We start from the raw sequence: 21,431 nt of genomic DNA on the forward strand, positions 1-21,431 counted from the left end.
TTAAGACATCACATTTTTTAAAGAATCTAAAAGAGCATTTCGGTTGGTCGACTTCGGTTGTTTATTTATGTGCTATATAAATAAACATTGTATTGTATTGTATTTCCGGTTTACATAATACTGGGGTCCTCGCGTGTTCAACACATCTGAGCAGCGACAGTTATTTATTTCACTCACCGTTTTAGATTAACTCATATACATCTCTCCCTTTTTATTAATCAAAGAAATAATTCACCCCAAAAATACAATTTTGTATTTATTTAGTCACCCTCAAGATGTTCCAAACCTGCATGAATTTCTTCCGCTTCCACGGTAGTTTTTCACCCATACTATGGACGTCAGTGGAGACCATCAACTGTTTAGATACAACATTCTAAAAATTATCTTCTTTCATGTTCCACAGAAGATGTAACAACTGCAAAACCTGCACTCTTTAAAAGTAGGTCAAAAAACTTTTTTTTGCTTCTGTTTGACCTCGTTTGAAAGTCGCTTTGGTTAAAAGTGTCTACTGAATGCAAGACCAATTAAATATATTTATTTTGAATATATATATATATATATATATATATATATATATATATGTATATATATATATATATATATATGTATATATATATATATATATATGTATATATATATATATATATATATATATATATATATATATATATATATATATATATATATATATATATATATATATATAATTTTTTAATTATTCATTATTATTATTATTTTCTTTTTTAATGCTATAAATTTATCCACGCCACCAGGGGGCAGTATATGCGCTGTTTCCCTGCTGTCGTCACGACCAGACGCAGCGTCTGACGTCACTTCCAGCAGCAGCAATGGCGGCTCCCGCAGAAAGCACGAGTAAAACGCCAACAAATAAAAAACTGAAAAAAAGCAAAAACACAGGTACACCTTCACTTAGAAACCACCAACAAACGCATTATAATCATCACAGACATCGCGTGTGTCATCAATTTCCATATTATTGACTTTAAATAATATGTTTACGTTTAACACAGCTCGCGTAAAATTGAAACATTTTTAGCCACAATGATGTCATATTTTGTTATTGTGCTTCTTTTAAATGACCGTTTTCCACAAAAGCCCATTTACTCTGTATCTGATGCCTTTCATGGTCTGCTGCATTTCTTTAATGCACATCTGACTGCTAAATTATTATTACATTCATGTAACACATGAATATTCACATGGTACATATAAATGCAATCTGGAGCATAACACTTTCTAAATAGACATATTTCCATTGATTTATGGTTTATTGGGATCTGAAAATATTTGGCTGAGATACAACTATTTGAATATCTGGAATCTGAGGGTTCAAAAAAACAAAAAATACTGAGAAAATCACCTAAGTTGTCCAAATGAATTCTTAGCAATACATATTGCTAATCCAAAATTAAGTTTTGATATATTTACGCTAGGAAATTTAGAAAATATGGAACACGATCTTAATATCCTAATGATTCTTGGCATAAAAGAAAAATAGATAATTTTGGCATACAACTATTCCTGTGCTACTTATGGCTGCTTTTGTGCTCCAGGGTCACATATGACTTATTAAACTCATTTTTTCTTTTTTGTCTTAAACAGATGAGACTGAACTGCTGATGGTCCCAGACGGCTGGAAGGAGCCCAAGTTCACTCCAGAAGACAATCCCAAAGGTCTGCTGGAGGAGAGCAGTTTCGCCACACTTTTCCCAAAATACAGAGAGGCGTATCTGAAGGAGTGCTGGCCGCTGGTGCAGAAAGCTCTCGGAGGGGTTGTGAGTGTCACGAAAAAGTGCTCTTTTTTGTTTTCTAAATGCTTATGAGCTCTTTGAATTAGGTGATCGAGCTTCCTTGAATCTGTGCTGCTGCTCTGTAGTTCATCAATGCCACACTGGACCTGATTGAAGGCAGTATGACAGTGAACACAACTAAGAAAACATTTGATCCCTATTCCATCCTCAGAGCCAGGGATCTCATCAAGTTACTGGCTAGAAGTGTGCCGTTTGAACAGGTAAGAGTTCATCACAAATTCATTTATTTTATATATATATATATATTAGAAATGGTTCATAATAATTAATTATAATAATTCATAAATTAAGTAAAATATTGCAATAAAAATTTATATGAAAACTTTAAACAATTTATCAATTTATAAAAATATTTTTCAAATATTATTGTAATATTAATATATTAGGTACAGAGTATTTATGGTTAGATTATGTATGTAATTAAATGATATATATATAGATATTGCATTAAATTGATCAGAAGTGGCATTAAAGACATTTATAATGTTACAAAAGTAATGATGCCGAAAATTCAGGTTTGCATCACAGGAATAAATTACATTTTACAACATACTGACATAATAAATTGCTTTAAATTATACTAATATTTCACATTATTAAATAAAAAAAAGAAATACAAATTATTATTAATAAATTCAGCCTTGGTGGGGCACCAGAGACTTCCTTCAGAAACTTTTTTTTATTTTTATTTCTTAATTATTCCAAAAGTTGTCTGGTAAATTCAGCCTCATATCTTTATCGCTCGTGTTTATTTCAGGCTGTTAGGATTCTTGAAGATGACATGGCATGTGACATTATTAAAATTGGGACTCTTGTGCGAAACAGAGAGCGTTTTGTGAAGAGGCGACAGAGATTGATCGGCCCCAAAGGCTCCACGCTGAAGGTGAGTCCAGCCAAGTCACCTTTATATTCATAGCTTTTTTAACAATACAGATTGTTTCAAAGCAACTGAACAGCATTCAACAGGAAACTAGTGTGTCAGCAAGCTTCTCTGAGCTGAAGGATGTTCGACAGATGTTCATGAGTCAGTTTGTGGTGTGATTTCTTGTTTGTCAGGTGTATCTCTTTATTTGAAGCCGTGGTGTAATGTTACAGTGATAATCTCATCCGTTCGTGTTGTTTCAGGCTCTCGAGCTGCTGACCAACTGTTACGTGATGGTTCAGGGAAACACGGTTTCTGCTCTCGGCCCGTACAGCGGTCTCAAGGAGGTCAAACACAACTCAGTTTAATAAACCTGAGAAACTGAGGAACACAGAGGGATAAACTGCTGTTTCTCGCTCGTTTCTGCAGGTTCGGAAAGTGGTGCTGGACACAATGAAGAACATCCACCCCATTTACAACATCAAGGTACGTGAAAGAGAACGTGTCGATGCTCGAAATAAGATCAAGACCGAACAGAAACTTCCTCTGCATTCTGGTCTGAAGAGAGACAAATATAGCTAGTCAAGAAAGCCAAGATATTAAATGTCACAGATGTGTATTAAAAGAGTAAAAATGAGATTACAGAAAGGTAAAAATGACTTCAGAAGGATGGAAAGATCATTTTATTATTTATACACTGAGATTAATAGCTTTATTAGTCAAATCTGTTGCTTTATATGCTAATGGTGATTATTCAGAAATGGAAAAATGCCTGTAACTCAATAAGTATTAAAGATATCTTAATGCTCTTTTAGATTTGAGTTCTTAACCAACTTTTCTTTTGGTATCTTAATATTTTAGCCCCTTCATTGTTCACTTCCAGAGATACAGTGGTTTCATTATAGCTCCCTGAGTAAACTGCACAGGTTTTTCACATCACTCTGGATACGTTCGATGCTTTCTTTATAGGGTAGATGAGTAATTGTGCGTGTGATTGAATGTGTTTCAGACGCTGATGATCAAGCGGGAGCTGGCGAGCGACCCCGAGCTGCGCACTCAGAGCTGGGAGAGATTCCTGCCCAACTTCAGACATAAGAGTCTCTCCAAACGCAAGCAGCCCAAGAAGAAGATGGTGAAGAAGTTGTACACGCCGTTCCCCCCGCCGCAGCCCGAGAGCAAGGTAATCACTAAACCAAATCACCATCAGGATTTCACTGCTGTGTGATGGGCGTTTTTAGACTCTAACACCCTCTTAAACTCACTGCTTACAAAAGATATAAATGTCATGTAAATCATTCTTTAGCCTGTTAGTAGTTTGCATTATGTTTTCTCTATGATGCACATTCCCTGTGCATGAATTCGGCACAAAAGGAATATAAATTAGAATAATAGGCAGATATATAGATACACGGTATAAATAAAAATAAAGAAAATCTAATTTAAAATTAGCACATTTGCTCATTAACATGTATTTAAAAATCTGTAAACATATTTATTCACGAATAAATAATTTCTAAATTTTATGTTAGAAAATATAACATTTTACTGAATTCATAAATATTAAAATAACAGTTAATGTAAAATATATACATTTTTATAAATATAGAACTATCATTTTATCATTTAGGTTTTATACCAAATCTGTACTTTATTTATAAACAAATATGTTGTTGTTATAAATAATTTATTTATAGATTTTTCATGATGAAATATTTTCTTGAATGATTTATTAATATCAAATTCTCACTAAGTTCATGTATTTAGATTATTAATGTATTTTTGAGGACATCCTCAGATGTATAAAGGACAATAATAATCAGATATTTAAAAATAAATAAATATGTAATATATACATATATTTATTTATATAATATATATTTTCTATATTCATGAATGAAAATCAAATATATAAAAACTATACATTTATTTAGAAATATATATTTTTATATAAATTAATGAATGTATAGATTTTATATAATTAAATATTATTACATTATTTACTAAATCATTTATTTAATAAAAAACTCTTAAAGTCCAATTTATATTAAATACATATACTTGCATTGTTTTTTTAATTTGTGTATTTTTGAGGAAATCCTCAGACATATAAAAAACAATAATAATCACATATTTAAAAGTAAATAAATATGTAATATATACATATATTTATTTAATATATTTTTTCTATATTCATGAATGAAAATCAAATATATAAAAACTATACATTTATATATATATATATATATATATATATATATAAATAAATAGATAGATAAATTGATAGATAGATATATGTATAGATAGATATAAACTATTAAATGTATAGATTTTATATGATTAAATATTATTACATAATTTACTTAAAAAATAATAATACAAATACTCAAACTCCAATTTATATCAAATACATATACTTGAATATTTTTAAATTTAATCAGTGTATTTTTGAGGACATCTCCAGACCTCAATATAAATAACACTAGTAATCAAGCATCTGAAAATATAAAAATGATTGAAAAATATTTGAGAGTTGTCATGGCTCATGTGAAATATTCCTGTGCACAGATTGATAAGGAGCTGGCGACCGGCGAGTTCTTCCTGCGCGAGAGCGAGAAGAGACGCCAGAAGATGAATCAAATTAAGGTATGATGGTTTTTCTGAGCTCAGATGCAGAGACTGATGGGAGTTAGTCTCCTCGTCATAATGGCTTGTGCTTTATCTCTTGGCTTCGAAGGCCAAACAGGCTGAAGCTTTATCCAAGAGACAAGAGCAGCGGCAGAAAGCTTTCATTCCTCCGAAAGAGAAGCCGGCTGTGAAGAAGAGCAAACCAGGTACAACACTTCACAACACAATATACATCCAGAAACATACCTCATCCTTCAATATATATATTGTGGCATCATAAAAATACCAGCTGGTGTGTTTATGAAACTGATGCATGTATGTGCTTTTATGCAGAGCAACTTGCATTTGTTTTTATGCATGTACATAATGAAAGTCTTTAGTCACTACTAGTATTTTATCATTCATTTTGTTTGAATGTGTGAATAATTCAGTAGAATAAGCATGCAAAACATTTGATATGTATTACTTGTTATTCTCTTTGTAAGCAACTGCCGAAAATAAAATTGACATTCAAGCCATTAAAGAAAAGGTGAAGAAAGCGAAAAGTAAAAAGCTGGGAGCTCCTCCTGTTAACCCCGTGATGCCTTCAGCGAAAGACGGCAAGCGGAAGAAAGTGAAGAGCTGAAGATCTGGAGAAACACACTCAGATCTTCACTGGAGCAGCAGCTTGTGTAATATTGTGTTTATTAGTCAATGTGTTTATATAAAAGATGCTTGCTTGCAGATTTTACAAAGCCTGAATCATTTATTAGACTTTAGTTTGAAGGAGACGAGGAATAAGAGACGTCAGGTGTTTTTGATAAAGATGTACTTTGTGACATGTTTTTATTGCATTTTTTATTTATATGACAATAATGCTAATGAAATGCACCATACAGTCATTTAAACTTGTACTTATTTACAAAAAAATAAATAAAAAAAACACACAAAACATGTCTAGTTCATACTTCCTCTTATATTTTATATTTTCATGGCATCTAAGCACATTTGTCCCAATAAGTTAATTGTAAACGTATATATATTAGACATTTATTTTATCAGTACAAGTTATTTGTATAGTTGATTAAATCTTAAATATTTTGCTTAATTTGTAAATTAAATAAAATACTTAACATTTAATATTAAATCTATATATAATTCATAAATATTTTAATATTATTATAAATATAATTACAGATCATATGATAATAAAATATTTTACAAGTTAAAAAATATTGAATTATTTTACTATATGTATAATTTATAAAATAAAATATAATTTTATGTTTACCTTAATAATGTATAATATAATTATTTAAAATATATTAATATAAATATAAAAAATATATGAATAACACTTTCCGGACTATAAGTCCTGCGATTTATAGTCAGGTGCGACTTATTTATCAAAATTAATTTGACATGAACCGAGAGAAATTATCCAAGAGAAAACATTACCGTCTCCAGCCGCGAGAGGGCGCTCTATGCTGCTCAGTTCTCCTGTAGTCTACACTGAAGACATAGAGCGCCCTCTCACGGCTGGAGACGGTAATGTTTTCTCTTGGTTCTTGCTTCTAAATAAATGCGACTTATAGTCCAGTGTGACTTATATATGTTTTTTTCCTTGTCATGAGATATTTTTGGACTGATGCGACTTCTACTCAGGTGCGACTTATAGTCCGAAAAATACGGGTAACTTTTTTTTCTTTGTCTGGAGTAAATTAAAATCAGTACACACAAATACAAACACTTTTTAATAAATAAACTGACACTACATTTAAATTGTTAATGCACAAAGTATTGTGAATTAAAAAAATAGCACTTTTACATCAAGTTAATGTTAAATTATAAAAACATTTGTTTACTGTTATTAAGCAAGGGTGCACATAATTTTTTCAGCCTGGTTCTCATAAGAAAACCTGGAGATTTGGTTTGGTCCTCACACTGCATATAACGTGACCCATTAAATGCAACTATAAAAAATGAATAAATAATAGTTATAATATTATTACACTTTATTTATTTAGTTTTTAAAAAATTAAATAATAGTTAATAAACTAAATAATAGTGTGTGATAAAACTAAAAATATAAAGCAGTCCTAGTATTAAATACAAATGCATTTATTTTATAGTAAATAAACTTATAAATAAAATGCTAATATTTACTACTACTTTGTTTGTTTGCCTCTTTAAGAAGAATCGCTTTATGTATTCTCCAATTTGTAAAAAAAAAAACTGTCTAAAAATAAATAAATAAAAGCGTTTTCAAACTTCAGGCTTTTATTTTGGCGGGTTGCCGGCAAGTAAGTATTCGCGCTTCCGGATTTATCGCTGCTGATTAAAGAGCGTCAGTGGATGCATGTCATAGTTTTCTATTGTGCTTTGAAACGGTAAGCATAGCCTAGATTTATGTTTTCAGGTTGAAAATAAAACTTATATAGTACAGTTTGTGATCTAAAATGGTAATTGTGTATTAACAGATGTCAACCATGTCAGTACGCAGTACGCAAATGCACTGTCAGAACATATTTATATTACGCATTTTTTTTTTGGTCGCGCATGGGGACCTCCGGACCACTTAGGTGCAACCCTGTTAATAAGTTAAACATCCATTTAATATTAAAAATGCATTTGTTGTATATTTAGAAATTAATCTATATGACTAAAGTAAGTTCATTTTTAGTTCATGATATCTAATGCATTGCTGGCTGGCAGTGAACAAAATTTTACTGTAATTAAATTGTTTATATAACATAGATATGATTTGTTACAGTGCTCAATTGTAATCAAAATGTCACAATAAAAAAAAAATATTCACAAAAACAAAACTTACAAATATTTAGTCAACATTTTATTGAAAAAGATAACATGGAAATATCTGATAATGTATATATATATATATATTTGTATTTGAACTAAGCTTCCAAAAATTAAATTACACATGTGGAGTTATTAAACACATTTATTATACAATCAGTAGGCATCTTATTCCTTATCATGTATTATTCTTTGCATTGAATGTTTGTCAGAGCATTAATGTTCCTCTCTGTCCAGTGGAATCATAGCTTCTGTGAGTCCAGACGGTTTACTCGTACACAAACAGACTATAACGGTGCTGTAGGATGTAAACGCAGGCAAACATGAGCGGGACTGATATGAGTCTGATAATCACAACCGCCAGACAGAATGAGCCGCAGGTGGACAGCGCTGGGTCCCAGTCTGGAGTCCAGTTATAACCTACACACACACACTGTTATAGCTGTCACTCTTACCCATGTCTGAGTGACTTTGTATTGCATGTTGCATTGCATTAGTGGTGACCCAAAACAAAATCAAAACAAAATAGAAAATGTGCATATTTGTAAATGCATAAGCAACGGAAACACGTGGAAGCTTATTAACCACAATCTCACAAGTCTGACTCTATTTCTCAATTGCAATAAAAAAATTGAAGTTACATTATTTTTATGCCATTGTAAAAAAAATAAAAAAAAATTGAAATATGTAAACTCAAAAAAAAAAAAAAAAAAATTCTGAAAAAGTTTGATTTGTGAGAAAAAGTTAGGCAACTAAAAATGTTCTTTATTAATTCCACGTTGGAAACAAACAGAATATTAAGATGTAAACTCAGAGAATTGCGAGAAAATATAAACTTGCAGATATAAACCTCAAAGAAAATGTAAGTTAGTATTGCGATTGCCTTTAAAAGACAGAATTGCTAGATGTATTCTCAGAATAACTCGCAATAAATATTAGAAATAAATATAAATATGCAATAAATAAATATTAGATGAGTTTCAGTGGTTTTATGCACTTCACTACACAAAATAATGCAGATTTGTCAAACTATGATCATCCTATTGAATACATCTTGTGCCACATGATGCGTACAGACACAGACATCTGTTAAAGCAGTGACATCCAGACATCTGTAACTGTGAATGAGTGAGAGATCACTTACTCTGCAGTGCATCTCGAGTGGAGTTTTCTGTGAAAGGAAGTAACAGTTATAAAGTAATGCAGTTATTGGGAAGGAGGAGAGTGTTTCTGTTACAAACACTTACTACAGAGGTTTTTTTCACACTTCTCTGGTCTGCAGCTGGTGCATGAGCCGCCTCTTTTATATGGAGATTCACCTCGATAATTTCCTCTGTTGAGAATCAGTGGTCACATGTTTACTTTATGAAATCATGCAGTTTCTTGCATCTTCATAAAAATTCAGAATTTAAAAAAGTTACAGCATTGCGAGTTAAAAACTCACAAATTTGAGAAAAAGTCAGAGTTTGCGAAATGAATAACCATAATTCAGAAAATGTCAGAATAGCAAGAAGTAATCCCAGGATTGTAAAAGGAAATTCAACATGTAAAATCTGAATACAGGTGAAAAAAAGTCACAATTTTCAAATACAAACGTATAACGTATACAAACATAGAATTCTAAATTCTAATGTCAAAGTTGTGGGATGCAAAAAATGTAAATGGCAAAATATAAACACAAAATTCCAGAAAAATAAGAGTCTGAATTATATTAGAAATAAATGCAGAATTCTGAAATAAAAATGCAATTATCTTATATATATATTCCATGGCACCAACAAGCCTCTGTGTTTTTCTTACTTTTCTTGTGTATTAATGTAGTTTATAGCTAACGTGAGATATCAACAAACAACACTTTTACATCATCTTTAAGCAGATTAACATAATTTTATAAATAGTGCATAAACTAAATATGTAGTAAATATTTTTGATTTGAACCTCCATATCAAATATTGAAGCAGTTGATAACGACTGACGAGAAATACCATTTTATTAGCTTGTTGTTTTGGCAAGTTGCAGTATTGATTTGGCGCTCTGCACACACAGTGTGTGGTGGTTTTCATACTTACGCGGTCGCATAATTGCACACAAAAATAATTCCAGGCTGTGATGAGAAAGATGTTTCAGCCACACCATTGGGACACACTTGTGCGGCGCAACCAACCTTGTACGAATCTGCCCAGACAATCTTTATGGACAGAAAACAGAGAGGTTTCATTCACTTGTGTGTATTCTCTAGTGTGTGATTCAGCTGTAACTGGATCTGAGTCTGTACCTGTGTGTAGTGGCCGCATACTTTTGTGCACTGGTTTGTATAGTAATTGTAATCTTTGTCCTCGTCCTTCCACAACTTCACTGCAGATTCAGGTTTGAATGAGGAATATGCCGTTCCTGCCCAGATGTTTTCTCCCACAGATGTGAATGTGGGATGTACTCTTCTCACCTCTCTGAGGTAAATGTTATGTTTAAAGACACAGAATCTGGCCCAGGCCCGCGCCGTCACCGCCAGGCCTTCATCCCACGTCTGCACACAAACACATGCACACACTTACCCTAAAACATCCTTAAAACTCATCTAATGTTCAGCTGGTCAGGCGGGGAGACCAATTTAAACAAGAGAAGACCAGCAAACTAACTTAGCCTGCTTTTATCTAAAAGGAAATGCATGCTAATTACGTAATCTGAACATAGGAAATGAAACAGGATATTGCATGAGAAGAAAAATATATATTGTAGTTGATATTTTACATTGATGTCTACTGTAGTTGATATTTTACACATTTTACTTTACAGTGGGTTTTAAAAGTATAAGAAAGTAAAATTGATCCAGTAAAACAGGTTATTGCACAAGAAAAAAGATGATAAATTGAGTGTATTCTGAAAAGCAAGCTAATTTGAAAAGCTTTTCAAAAATTTTTTAATAAATACTATAACATTATATAAGTAATACTGAAACCACCTAACAATATTGTAGTTTATATCTTAAATATTATAGAGTGGTGTTCAAGAGTCTGAGGCTAAACATGAAAATTTGCAATCAAATTATATTGTATGGGAAAAAATAAATGTTAATAATTACTATAATAGTATACAAGTAATACTAAAATGTATACATATATATAAATATATGTATTTTCACATTAGTTTCAGACACACACACACATATACAGTATATAAAATATGTATTTTAGGTATATATTTTTAAGGTGCATCTCAATAAATTAAGATGTTGTGGAAAGGTTCATTTATTTTAGTAATTGAACTCAAATTGTGAAACTTGAGTATTAAATAAATTCACTGCGCACAGACTAAAGTAATTTAAGTCTTAGATTCTTTTAATTGTGATGATTTTGGTATGCATTTAACAAAAACCCACCAATTCACTATCTCAACAAATAAGAATATGATTACATGCCAATCAGCTAATCAACTTAAAACACCTGCAAAGGTTTCCTGAGCCTTCAAAATGGTCTCAGTTTGGTTCATTAGGCTACACAATCATGGGGAAGACTGCTGATCGGACAGCTGTCCAGAAGACAATCATTGACACCATTCACAAGGAGGGTAAGCCACAAACATCCATTGCCAAAGAAGCTGGCTGTTCACAGAGTGCTGTATCCAAGCATGTTAACAGAAAGTTGAATGGAAGGAAAAAATGTGAAAGAAAAAGATGCACAACCAACTGAGAGAACCGCAGCCTTATGAGGATTGTCAAGCAAAATCGATTCAAGAATTTGAGTGAACTTCACAAGGAATGGACTGAGGCTGGGGTCAAGGCATCAAGAGCCACAACACACAGACGTGTCAAGGAATTTGCTGAACCAAAGACAACATCAAAGTAGTCTTACCTGAGCCAAGGAGAAGAAGAAATGGACTGTTGCCCAAAGTCCTCTTTTCAGGTGAGAGCAAGTTTTATATTTCATTTGGAAACCAAGGTCCAAGAGTCTGGAGAAAAGGGTGGAGAAGCTCATAGCCCAAGTTGCTTGAAGTCCAGTGTTACGTTTCCACAGTCTTTGATGATTTGAGGTGCAATGTCATCTGCTGTTGTTGGTCCATTGTGTTTTTTGAAAACCAAAGTCACTGCACCCGCTTACCAAGAAATTTGGGAGCACTACATGCTTTCTTCTGCTGACCAGCTTTTTGAAGATGCTGATTTCATTTTCCAGCAGGATTTTGCACCTGCCCACACTGACAAAAGCACAAAAAGTTGGTTTAAAGACCATGGCGTTGGCGTGCTTGACTGGCCAGAAAACTCACAAGACCTGAACCCCAGAGAGAATCTATGGGGTATTGTCAAGACTAAGATGAGAAACAAGAGACCAAACAATGCAGATGAGCTGAAGGCTACTGTCAAAGAAACCTGGGCTTCCAGACCACCTCAGCAGTGCCACAAACTGATCACCTCCATGCCACGCCGAATAGAGGAAGTAATTAAAGCAAAAGAGAGCCCCTATCAAGTATTGAGTACATGTACAGTAAATGAACATACTTTCCAGAAGGCCAACAATTCAGTGGGGTTTGAAAAAAGCCTGAAACTGAAAGTGAAAATACTTTCTTCCTCAATAAAAAAGGATATTGAAGATGATACATCTGTCATGCACAATAAGACCATGAAGATGTACTGTATGAAGACGGTCAAATCTAGCGATGCATTCAGATCTGTTTAACACACATTCACATGTTTAACCTCCACAGACTCCCTCGAGACCTGCTGATCTCTGAACACACATCAGGAAACATCTGATATTTACCATGTAGCGCATGTTTGCGGCCGTGGGGTTCACGTTGGAGCGGTGCTTGTTGTGTTCTCTCACACATTCCTCAATGAACGCTGGATCCGTGATATCAAAGACCGGCTCGCAGGAACATAAACCTAGCAGAACTGTGACAGAGATCAGAAGATAGACATTCATCGTTGAGGTTGACTGTTAAACATACAACTGGTTAAAAACTCTCAGTGTATCCGTCAGGTTTCCTGTCAGTGGTTTGCACACTTCTGCTTTCTCACAGAGGAAATATAATTATATCCAGAGCAGGCTGGGGTCTGTTACTAATTAAACGACAAAAACTGTAATCCATAACATTATACATTGGGTAGTATAATCAGACTACTTTTTTATAACTTTTAGATTACTTTTGACCTAGCTCATTGATTTAAATAAAATAATCCATATTGATATGTAGATACAAAGAGAAAGGAAAATGTACTGATATTAATATTGAATGTAGAAGTGCATTCAATATTGCAGTACATCATGGTTTCTCAAACTAAGGTTCGTGAATGAACTACAGGAGGTTTGAAAATAAATCACAAAAAAAATGTTACAATTAAAAGAAATCATCTTAAAATACCAACAGTTGAAGTAAAACACTTTTTTTAATTTGTTTGCCCCGCTTCTCGTGTGACCATTAACCAACGTCAGAGAACCTTGGGTCACTAAGGGTGTACTCACTTTTGTTGCAGCTATATTGACAATAATGGCTGTATGTTAAGTTATTTTCTGAGGATAGTACATCTATACTGCTATACTGACCAATGAAGTGTCTGGGCACCAAGCACGTTGAGGTGGCCTTCATGGAACCAGGTGAGCCTTGCACTCCACACTCAGACCCCTCTCTGTCATGCTCACAAGCTGCCCAACTTGGGTCCCTGTGTTCCACCTCGCTGCCCCAGTCCAGGTACAGTTGTGGTTCCGCTGGTCCCGCTTGTACAGTTTCTAAGCACCTGGTCAGCACTGGGTCAGCTAATCTCGCTGGCTTCTGTGGAAAATCAGCCTCGGCTATACAATTAATTTTGCCCAGCATCCCCCCTAAGTTCAGCAGTATCCACTTCACTACATTGAACGCGTCTGATGACCGTTCACTGTAGAGCTGGTCCGTCCAGCCGATATGAGGATGGGGTTTTATAGCCCTTACTTCATTGTACTCAAGAATGGCGGTGGGTTACGACCGATCTTAGATCTGCAAGTTTTGAATCAGGCCCTTCATTGGATACCATTCAAGATGTTGCCGCAGAAACGCATCTTCAGGTCCGTCCATGTGCACTTTCATGTATCGATTCTTCCGTGCCACTTACACCGCTCGGACTGTTACGTATGAGACCACTCCAGCACTGGCTTTATGGCCGAGTCCAAAGGTGGGCGTGAAAGTGCAGCACTCACCGGGTTCAAGTTACACCGGCCAGTCAGCAAACCTTCACCCCGTGGTCAGATTTTATTTTACTCCGGGCATGTGTGCCCCTAGAACAGATCTCCAAGCATGCTGTGGTTTACACGGATGCATCCACCACTAGTTGGGGGGCCAGGTACAATGGGCATGCAGTCTCAGGGGTTTGGACAGGCCAGCCGCTGCATTGGCACAATAATTGCCTAGAGTTGTTAGCAGTACACCTTGATCTGAACTGCCTCAAAGGTTGCTTATGAGGCAAGCACGTGCTGCTCTGAATGGACAACACAGAGACCATTGCATTCAACAAACGACAAGGTGGTATGCACTCCCATCCCATGTAGCAACTCGCCTGCCACCTCCTCCTTAGGAGTCGGAAGGTTCTAAGGTCGCTTTGTGCTGTTCACATTCCAGGCCTGCTCAACTGTACAGCCGACAAGCTGTCTTGAGCGATGCTCCAGGGAGAATGGCGACCCCATCCCCTGATGGTCCAGCTGATTTGGAGACTATTCGGAGCCACTCAGATAGACATGTTTGCTTCTCCAGAGACCTCTCACTGCCAGTTGTTCTACTTCCTGACCGAGGAGACACTCGGCACAGATGCTCTGGCACAGAGCTGGCCGCAGGACCTATGCAAATATGAGTTTCCCCCAGTTAGCCTTCTCACACAGACACTGTGCAAAGTCCGGGAGGATGAGGAGGAGAAGTTTTGCTAGTGCCACTTTTAATGGGAGGAGCATATGACAGACACAGTGGGCATGGCGTCAGGCCTTGGAAACAGAAAACAGAAACAGAAAATTAAATAAAACCGGGGACAAAAGTGGCCAAAGGGGAAGAGTGTCCAAAATAAACAGGGAATCTGGTGTCCTCGTTGTGCTGCGGGGTTTGTGTAGGTCGGCCAATGTTCATGGAGGAAGGGTCCAGGTAAGGGCCAGAGTCTGGCGGCCACACACACTCCCCTCTCTGGTCTGGGGCGTAAGGGGTGGCGGCTTCCTCTAGTGGCCGCATCCTTTTTGTTGGCCACGGTGCTTGCAGGGGATGGACAGCCAAGCATCCTGGCCCGATAGCCGTGTAAACGGATGCAGTCCTCTTCCAGACTAAGGGTCCGGCGTCTCACATCTCTGGTGTAGCGGGAATCCCTCAATGCACCCTTCCTGGACCCATGCGGACACCAGTGTGCATGCATGCATGGGGAAGTGAGAGGTCCTGAAGAGAGGCGTGTTGGGCTTTTAAACAGCGCCGCTGATGAGGCTCCATTTACATCAGGTGTGCCCCATCACAGGCCGCCAGCCCTGACTTGTCCAGTGCCCCTCCTCTTCACACACCCACTCCTGTCGGGAGCCTGGTGAAGGGCGGCGATTTAGGACGGGGATGCTGATGATAATAAGGGAGGAAGCAGCTGACTTGTTACATTCTCCTTCCCAAGTGACCTCCCCGTTATCAGGGCGCCGCCCACATGGGAGTGCTACCATCCTCAACCAGGCTCCAAACAGTTGGAGTGGGCAGAGTGGGGATTCCTCTCTGGGCAGTCCTCCCTCTCGCAGTGCGCCGGAACAGGGACAGAGAAACTGTGTTTTAATCGACAGCCTCAACCAACCACAGGGTAAAATGACAATAGGAGAGAAGTCACTTAGCCCATTTGTGGCTGGGAGGTTGTCTCCGGCATTCCTCCATCCCAGTCCGGGTTTTCACAAACTTTTGCATGCGAGAGGGAGTGACGTCATCAGGTGTTTCCCAACTGCGCTGTCTAGGCTCTGCCTTTCCCGCATTCTCCACCAGTGTAACAGGAGGAGCACACGATAGATGTGGGCGTGGTGTCAGGCCTCGGATAGGCTTTTATTAACTGAAAATAAAATAAAACGGGACAAAAGTGGCCAAAGGGGAAAAGTGTCCAAAAAAACAGTGAATCTGGTGTCCTCGTTGTGCTGTGGGGTTCGTGTGGGTCGGGCAGTGTTCATGGAGGAAGGGTCCTGGTAAGGGGCGGAGTTTGGGCCCGCTGACAGGTTCCCACTACACCCTTCACATACCAAGTGGTGAGCCTGCAAGCACTGCCCCTGGAGAAGGCAGATGCAGCCCTGGCTTTGCTCTGTCCCATCCGAGCATTGAGAGGCTATGTAAACCAGACACAAAGCTTCAGGTCCTCAGACCAGCTCTTTGTCTGTTACGGAGGCTGACAGAAGGGGAATGCCGTCTCTTAGCAGAGGATGGCCCACTGGATTGTGGATGCCATAACCCTAGTTTATCAGGCACAGGGTGTGCCCTGCCCGTTAAGGGTGCAAGCTCACTCAACTAGAAGTGTTGCCTCATCCTGGGCGCTGGCTCGTGGCGCCTCTCCGGGCTGGGTGACCCCTAACACGTCCGCTAGGTTCTATAGCCTTCTTGTAGAGCCGGTAACCTCCTGTGTTCTCACCTCAAATGGGCAGTGGCACAGAGAGGCCCCCGGAGAGTGTCAAATTGCTAAAACTGAACCAGATCGCCCATACTGCCGTCCCTGTTGAGATCCTCCATTTACCTAGGCAGCTGGACATGACAAAAATGAACGTAACCAACTGTGATCCTGGAGAAACACACTTAGTTCTTCATCGGATCAGCACCTTGTTGTAATATTGTTTATTAGGGTGTTTGTATAAAAGATGCTGGGTTTCAGATTTTGTCTCGGTCACTATAAAACCTGAATGAATCTCACAATAATTTATTAGACTTTAGTTTGTAGGAGACGAGGAATAAGAGAGGTGTTTTGGATAAAGATGTTCAATAAGTTATTTGTAAACTTCTATTATACATTTATTATTATTAGTACAAGTTATTTATAGATTTAATGAGATATTTCCAGAGAAATCTTTTATTTTTTATTTAACAAAGCTTCCAAAAATTCAGTTACACATGGAGTTATTATACAAATTTATTATACAATGAGTAGGCATCTTATTCTTTGCATTAAATGTTTTTCAGGGCATGGATGTTCCTCTCAGTCCAGTGGAATCATGGCTTCTGCTGAATGTAGACTTTCATGGTTTTTGCGGTTGAGTCCAGAGGTCTACTCTTATGCAAACAGGTGCTGTAGGCAGTAAACGCAGGCAAACACAAGCAGGACTAAAATATGTGTCTGATAATCACAACCAACAGAGGAGCAGGAGGACGGTGCTGGGTCCCAGTCTGGAGTCCAATTGTAACCTACACACACACACACACACACACACTGTATTACATGTTGCACTGCATTAGTGGTGGCAATTTGAAGATTTTTTTTTTTTAATTATTTTTTTAGAATTGCTAGATTAAAAAAAACAAAAAAAAACAAATTACATTTATCCCATTGTGAAAAAAAAAAAAATATATATATATATATATATATATATATATATATATATATATATATATATATATATATATATATATATAAAAGATGTAAACTCAGAATTTAGAAATTCTTCATTTGTGAGAAAAAGCTATACATTTTTTTTTTATTATTTATTAAATTCCACGGTGGAAACAAACTGAATTTTAAGATAACTTGCAGATATAAACTCCGAGATTAAAGTTAGTATCGAGATTGCCTTTATTTTTATTACATTATGTGGGCAAAAACAGTTGCAAGATGTATAGATGTATTCATAGAATAACTCGGAGGGAAATAGTCAATTTGAAGACTTGCAATTTGAAGAAAACGGTTTGAATTGTTAATATTTTTATTAGGTGATGGAAATTTTAAGATGTAAACTCAGAAATCTTAATGTGTCAGAATTGGGAGATACAAACTTCATTTTGGGGGGAAAATAAAATGTGAGAATTAGAAGTTAAAAAAGTTACAATGACCCTTTTCATATTTTTGTTTCTATGGCATAAACCATACTTTTAGGGTCTCTAAATATTAGACGAGTTTCAGTGGTTTCATGCTCATCACTACACAAAACAATGCAGATTTGTCAAACTGTGATCATCCATTGAACTCCTCTTGTTCCACATGATTGACTTGACAAGTGTTGAGTGTAGACAAAGACATCTGTTAAAGCAGTGACATCCAAACATTTGTAATTGTGAAGGAGTGAGAGATCACTTACTCTGCAGTGCATCACGAGTGGAGTTTTCTGTGAAAGGAAGTAACAGTTATAAAGCAATGCAGTTACTGGGAAGGATGAGACCATGTCTGTTATGAACCCTTACGACAGAGGTTGTTTGCACACGTCTCTTGTTTGCAGCCGCTGCATGGTTCTCCACTTCTGTACGGAGATACATCCGGATAATTTCCTCTGTTGAGAAGTGGTGACATGTATGAAATCATGCAGTTTCTTGTTTCTTATAAAAAGACACTTTGTGCTTACCACACCTACCAACAAGCGTTAATCTGTTAACATTACACTGGAAGGAAAATATACGAATTCTAAAGAATTAAAAATAAAATAAGTTATAGAATTACTCAAATTTGAGAATAAGTGTGCCAAAATTGTGATATTTAAACTTGGAAATAGAGATATAAACTTACATATACAGATATAAAGAATTATGAGAAATCAGTTTGCAAAATAAAAAAAACTATCATTTAAAAAAAATAGAGTAAAAATGTTAGAACAACAAGATGTAAACCAGAAAAAAAAAAAAAAAGAAGAGAATTGTGAGATGTAAATACAAGATTGTAGAGAAAAGAAAGTCTGAAATGCAAGATATAAATTCAGAATACAAGGGACAAGACGTCAAAGTTGTGAAATACAAACTCTACAATTCTAAAGTCAAAATTGCGGGAAGCAAAAAACTTAAATTGATAACATGTGAGATGAGATAACACTTTTACATCACCTATAAGCAGATTAACATTTTATAAAAAGTGCATGAACTATCAGTCAAGTCAGATTTTACAAATTGAGGCGTTCATATTTTTGTTAATCATGCAGTAATCTTAACGAATTGAACCTTCATATCAACTGCTGCAATATTTTAGAACAACTGACGAGAAATACCATTTTATAAGCTTGTTGTTTTGGCAAGTTGCAGTATTGATTTGGCGCTCTGCACACAGTGTGTGGTGGTTTTCATACTTACGCTGTCGCATAATTGCACACAAAAATAATTCCAGGTTTTGTTGAGAAGGATGTTTCAGCCACACCATTGGGACACACTTGTGCGGCGCAACCAACCTTGTACGAATCTGCCCAGACAATCTTTATGGACAGAAAACAGAGGTTTCATTCACTTGTGTGTATTCTCTAGTGTGTGATTCAGCTGTAACTGGATCTGAGTCTGTACCTGTGTGTAGTGGCCGCATACTTTTGTGCACTGCTTTGTATCGTAATTGTAATCTTTGTCCTCGTCCTTCCACAACTTCACTGCAGATTCAGGTTTGAACGAGGAGTATCCTTTTACTGCCCAGATGTTTTCTCCCACAGATGTGAATGTGGGATGTACCTTTTTCACCTCTCTGAGGTAAATGTTATGTTTAAAGACACAGAATCTGGCCCAGGCCCGTGCCGTCACCGCCAGGCCTTCATCCCACGTCTGCACACACACACACACACACACACACACACATGCACACAGGGTACGGTTTACTTTAAAGTGGGGTTTAAAAGAATAAAAATGTAAAATTTAACCCCAGGTAAAACAGGTTATTGAACAAAAAAAATGAGAATGGGTTCTGAAAAGAAAGCCAATTTGAAAAGCTGACTCAAATGTTTAGTTCTATAACATTATGCAAGTAATACTAAACCACACTGACAATATTGTAGTTTATATCTCACGTATTGTACAGTGGTGTTCAAGAGTCTGAATCTGTCGTGCACAATCAGACCATGAAGCTGTACTGTATGAAGACGGTCAAATCTAGCGATGCATTCAGATCTGTTTAACACACATTCACATGTTTAACCTCCACAGACTCCCTCGAGACCTGCTGATCTCTGAGAAGACATCAGGAAACATCTGATATTTACCATGTAGCGCATGTTTGCGGCCGTGGGGTTCACGTTGGAGCGGTGCTTGTTGTGTTCTCTCACACATTCCTCAATGAACGCTGGATCCGTGATATCAAAGACCGGCTCGCAGGAACATAAACCTAGCAGAACTGTGACAGAGATCAGAAGATAGACATTCATCGTGGAGGTTGACTGTTGAACTTACAACTGGTTAAAAACTCTGTGTATCTGCCAGGTTTCTCAGAGAAACTAAATCATCTCCAGAGCTGGCTAGATTACTTATAAATGGTTGTCTGTTACTAATTACACGTTAGACATTAGGTGATCAGACTACTTTTGGATTGCTTTTGACCTAGCTTGTTGATTTAAATAAGATAATCCACATTGATCATAACGTCCTGAGACTTGCTTTGTGTTTTTTGTCCTTATGTCTGCTGCTACTATTAGGTTCACCTGTTGCTAATTTGCTGCCCATTCACCTCAGCTCCACTGATTGGCTGCATCCAGGAGAAAGCCAGCATATAAAGTATTTTTTTGTTATTGATAAGTGCTAACCATTGGTGCTATTGTGAGTGTAGTTGAAAACATTTTTTTTGTTGTTGTTGTTGAGACCTTAAGATTTTCTTTAAAGGAAACCTGTAGGGAGGTGAGTGCCTTTTTGTTTGATATTGCATTTCTCCCGGTTCTGTGTAGTCAGGGAGATGGGCAAGTTTGTCTGTTATTCATCTTCTTTTATGTATAGGTAAATTAGGATTATAACTAAGTTAGAAACTGTTTGTTGTGTTGGCCTTTGTTCTCTCCTGACGTTTGTTTTCCCCTCTACGGGTGCTGGTCATATAATTAAAATATCATCAAATTCAGTATCTCAGAAAATTAGAATATTACTTAAGACCAATACAAAGAAAGGATTTTAGGAAATCTTGGCCAACTGAAAAGTATGAACGTGAAAAGTATGAGCATGTACAGCACTCAATACTTAGTTGGGGCTCCTTTTTGTCTGGCATTTCACAGCTTCACAATACCCCGTAGATTTTCTATTGGGTTAAGGTCAGGCGAGTTTGCTGGACGATTAAGAACAGGGGTACCATGGTCCTTAAACCAGGTACTGGTAGCTTTGGCGCTGTGTGTGGGTGCCAAGTCCTGTTGAAAACTGAAATCTGCATCTTCATGAAGTTGGTCAGCAGCAGGAAGCATGAAGTGCTCTAAAACTTCCTGGTATAAGGCTGTGTTGACCTTTGACCTCAG

The 21,431-nt window shown here is 36.6% G+C and overlaps 3 protein-coding genes across 4 annotated transcripts; 1 reads left to right on the plus strand and 2 right to left on the minus strand.

Moving 5' to 3' along the window:
* The first annotated feature begins 781 nt into the window (after positions 1-781).
* Positions 782-6,258, plus strand: krr1 (KRR1 small subunit processome component homolog). Its single transcript, XM_052553992.1, has 10 exons — positions 782-918; positions 1,624-1,796; positions 1,898-2,032; positions 2,590-2,715; positions 2,958-3,041; positions 3,124-3,180; positions 3,704-3,874; positions 5,260-5,337; positions 5,429-5,525; positions 5,805-6,258. The coding sequence occupies exons 1-10, from the start codon at positions 849-851 to the stop codon at positions 5,942-5,944; spliced, it is 1,131 nt and encodes a 376-aa protein (XP_052409952.1). The 5' UTR covers positions 782-848; the 3' UTR covers positions 5,945-6,258.
* A 1,874-nt stretch (positions 6,259-8,132) lies between these two features.
* LOC127956501 (GLIPR1-like protein 1) lies at positions 8,133-20,607 on the minus strand. Of its 2 annotated transcripts, XM_052554461.1 has the most exons (7): positions 20,374-20,607; positions 12,867-13,035; positions 10,391-10,639; positions 10,185-10,303; positions 9,363-9,448; positions 9,260-9,286; positions 8,133-8,535 (listed from the first exon to the last, which is right to left on the minus strand). In XM_052554461.1, the coding sequence occupies exons 2-7, from the start codon at positions 13,026-13,028 to the stop codon at positions 8,384-8,386; spliced, it is 795 nt and encodes a 264-aa protein (XP_052410421.1). In that variant the 5' UTR covers positions 13,029-13,035; positions 20,374-20,607; the 3' UTR covers positions 8,133-8,383. The 2 variants fall into 2 exon arrangements, with proteins under 2 accessions (XP_052410421.1, XP_052410420.1); XM_052554460.1 differs by lacking the exon at positions 20,374-20,607 and having other exon boundaries at positions 12,867-13,115.
* Positions 17,107-20,375, minus strand: LOC127956504 (GLIPR1-like protein 1). Its single transcript, XM_052554464.1, has 6 exons — positions 20,205-20,375; positions 19,522-19,770; positions 19,318-19,436; positions 18,445-18,530; positions 18,342-18,368; positions 17,107-17,454 (listed from the first exon to the last, which is right to left on the minus strand). The coding sequence occupies exons 1-6, from the start codon at positions 20,364-20,366 to the stop codon at positions 17,324-17,326; spliced, it is 774 nt and encodes a 257-aa protein (XP_052410424.1). The 5' UTR covers positions 20,367-20,375; the 3' UTR covers positions 17,107-17,323.
* Positions 20,608-21,431: the final 824 nt, after the last annotated feature.

This window comes from Carassius gibelio, chromosome B4 (genome assembly GCF_023724105.1).
Source record: "Carassius gibelio isolate Cgi1373 ecotype wild population from Czech Republic chromosome B4, carGib1.2-hapl.c, whole genome shotgun sequence".
Classification (NCBI taxonomy): domain Eukaryota; kingdom Metazoa; phylum Chordata; class Actinopteri; order Cypriniformes; family Cyprinidae; genus Carassius; species Carassius gibelio.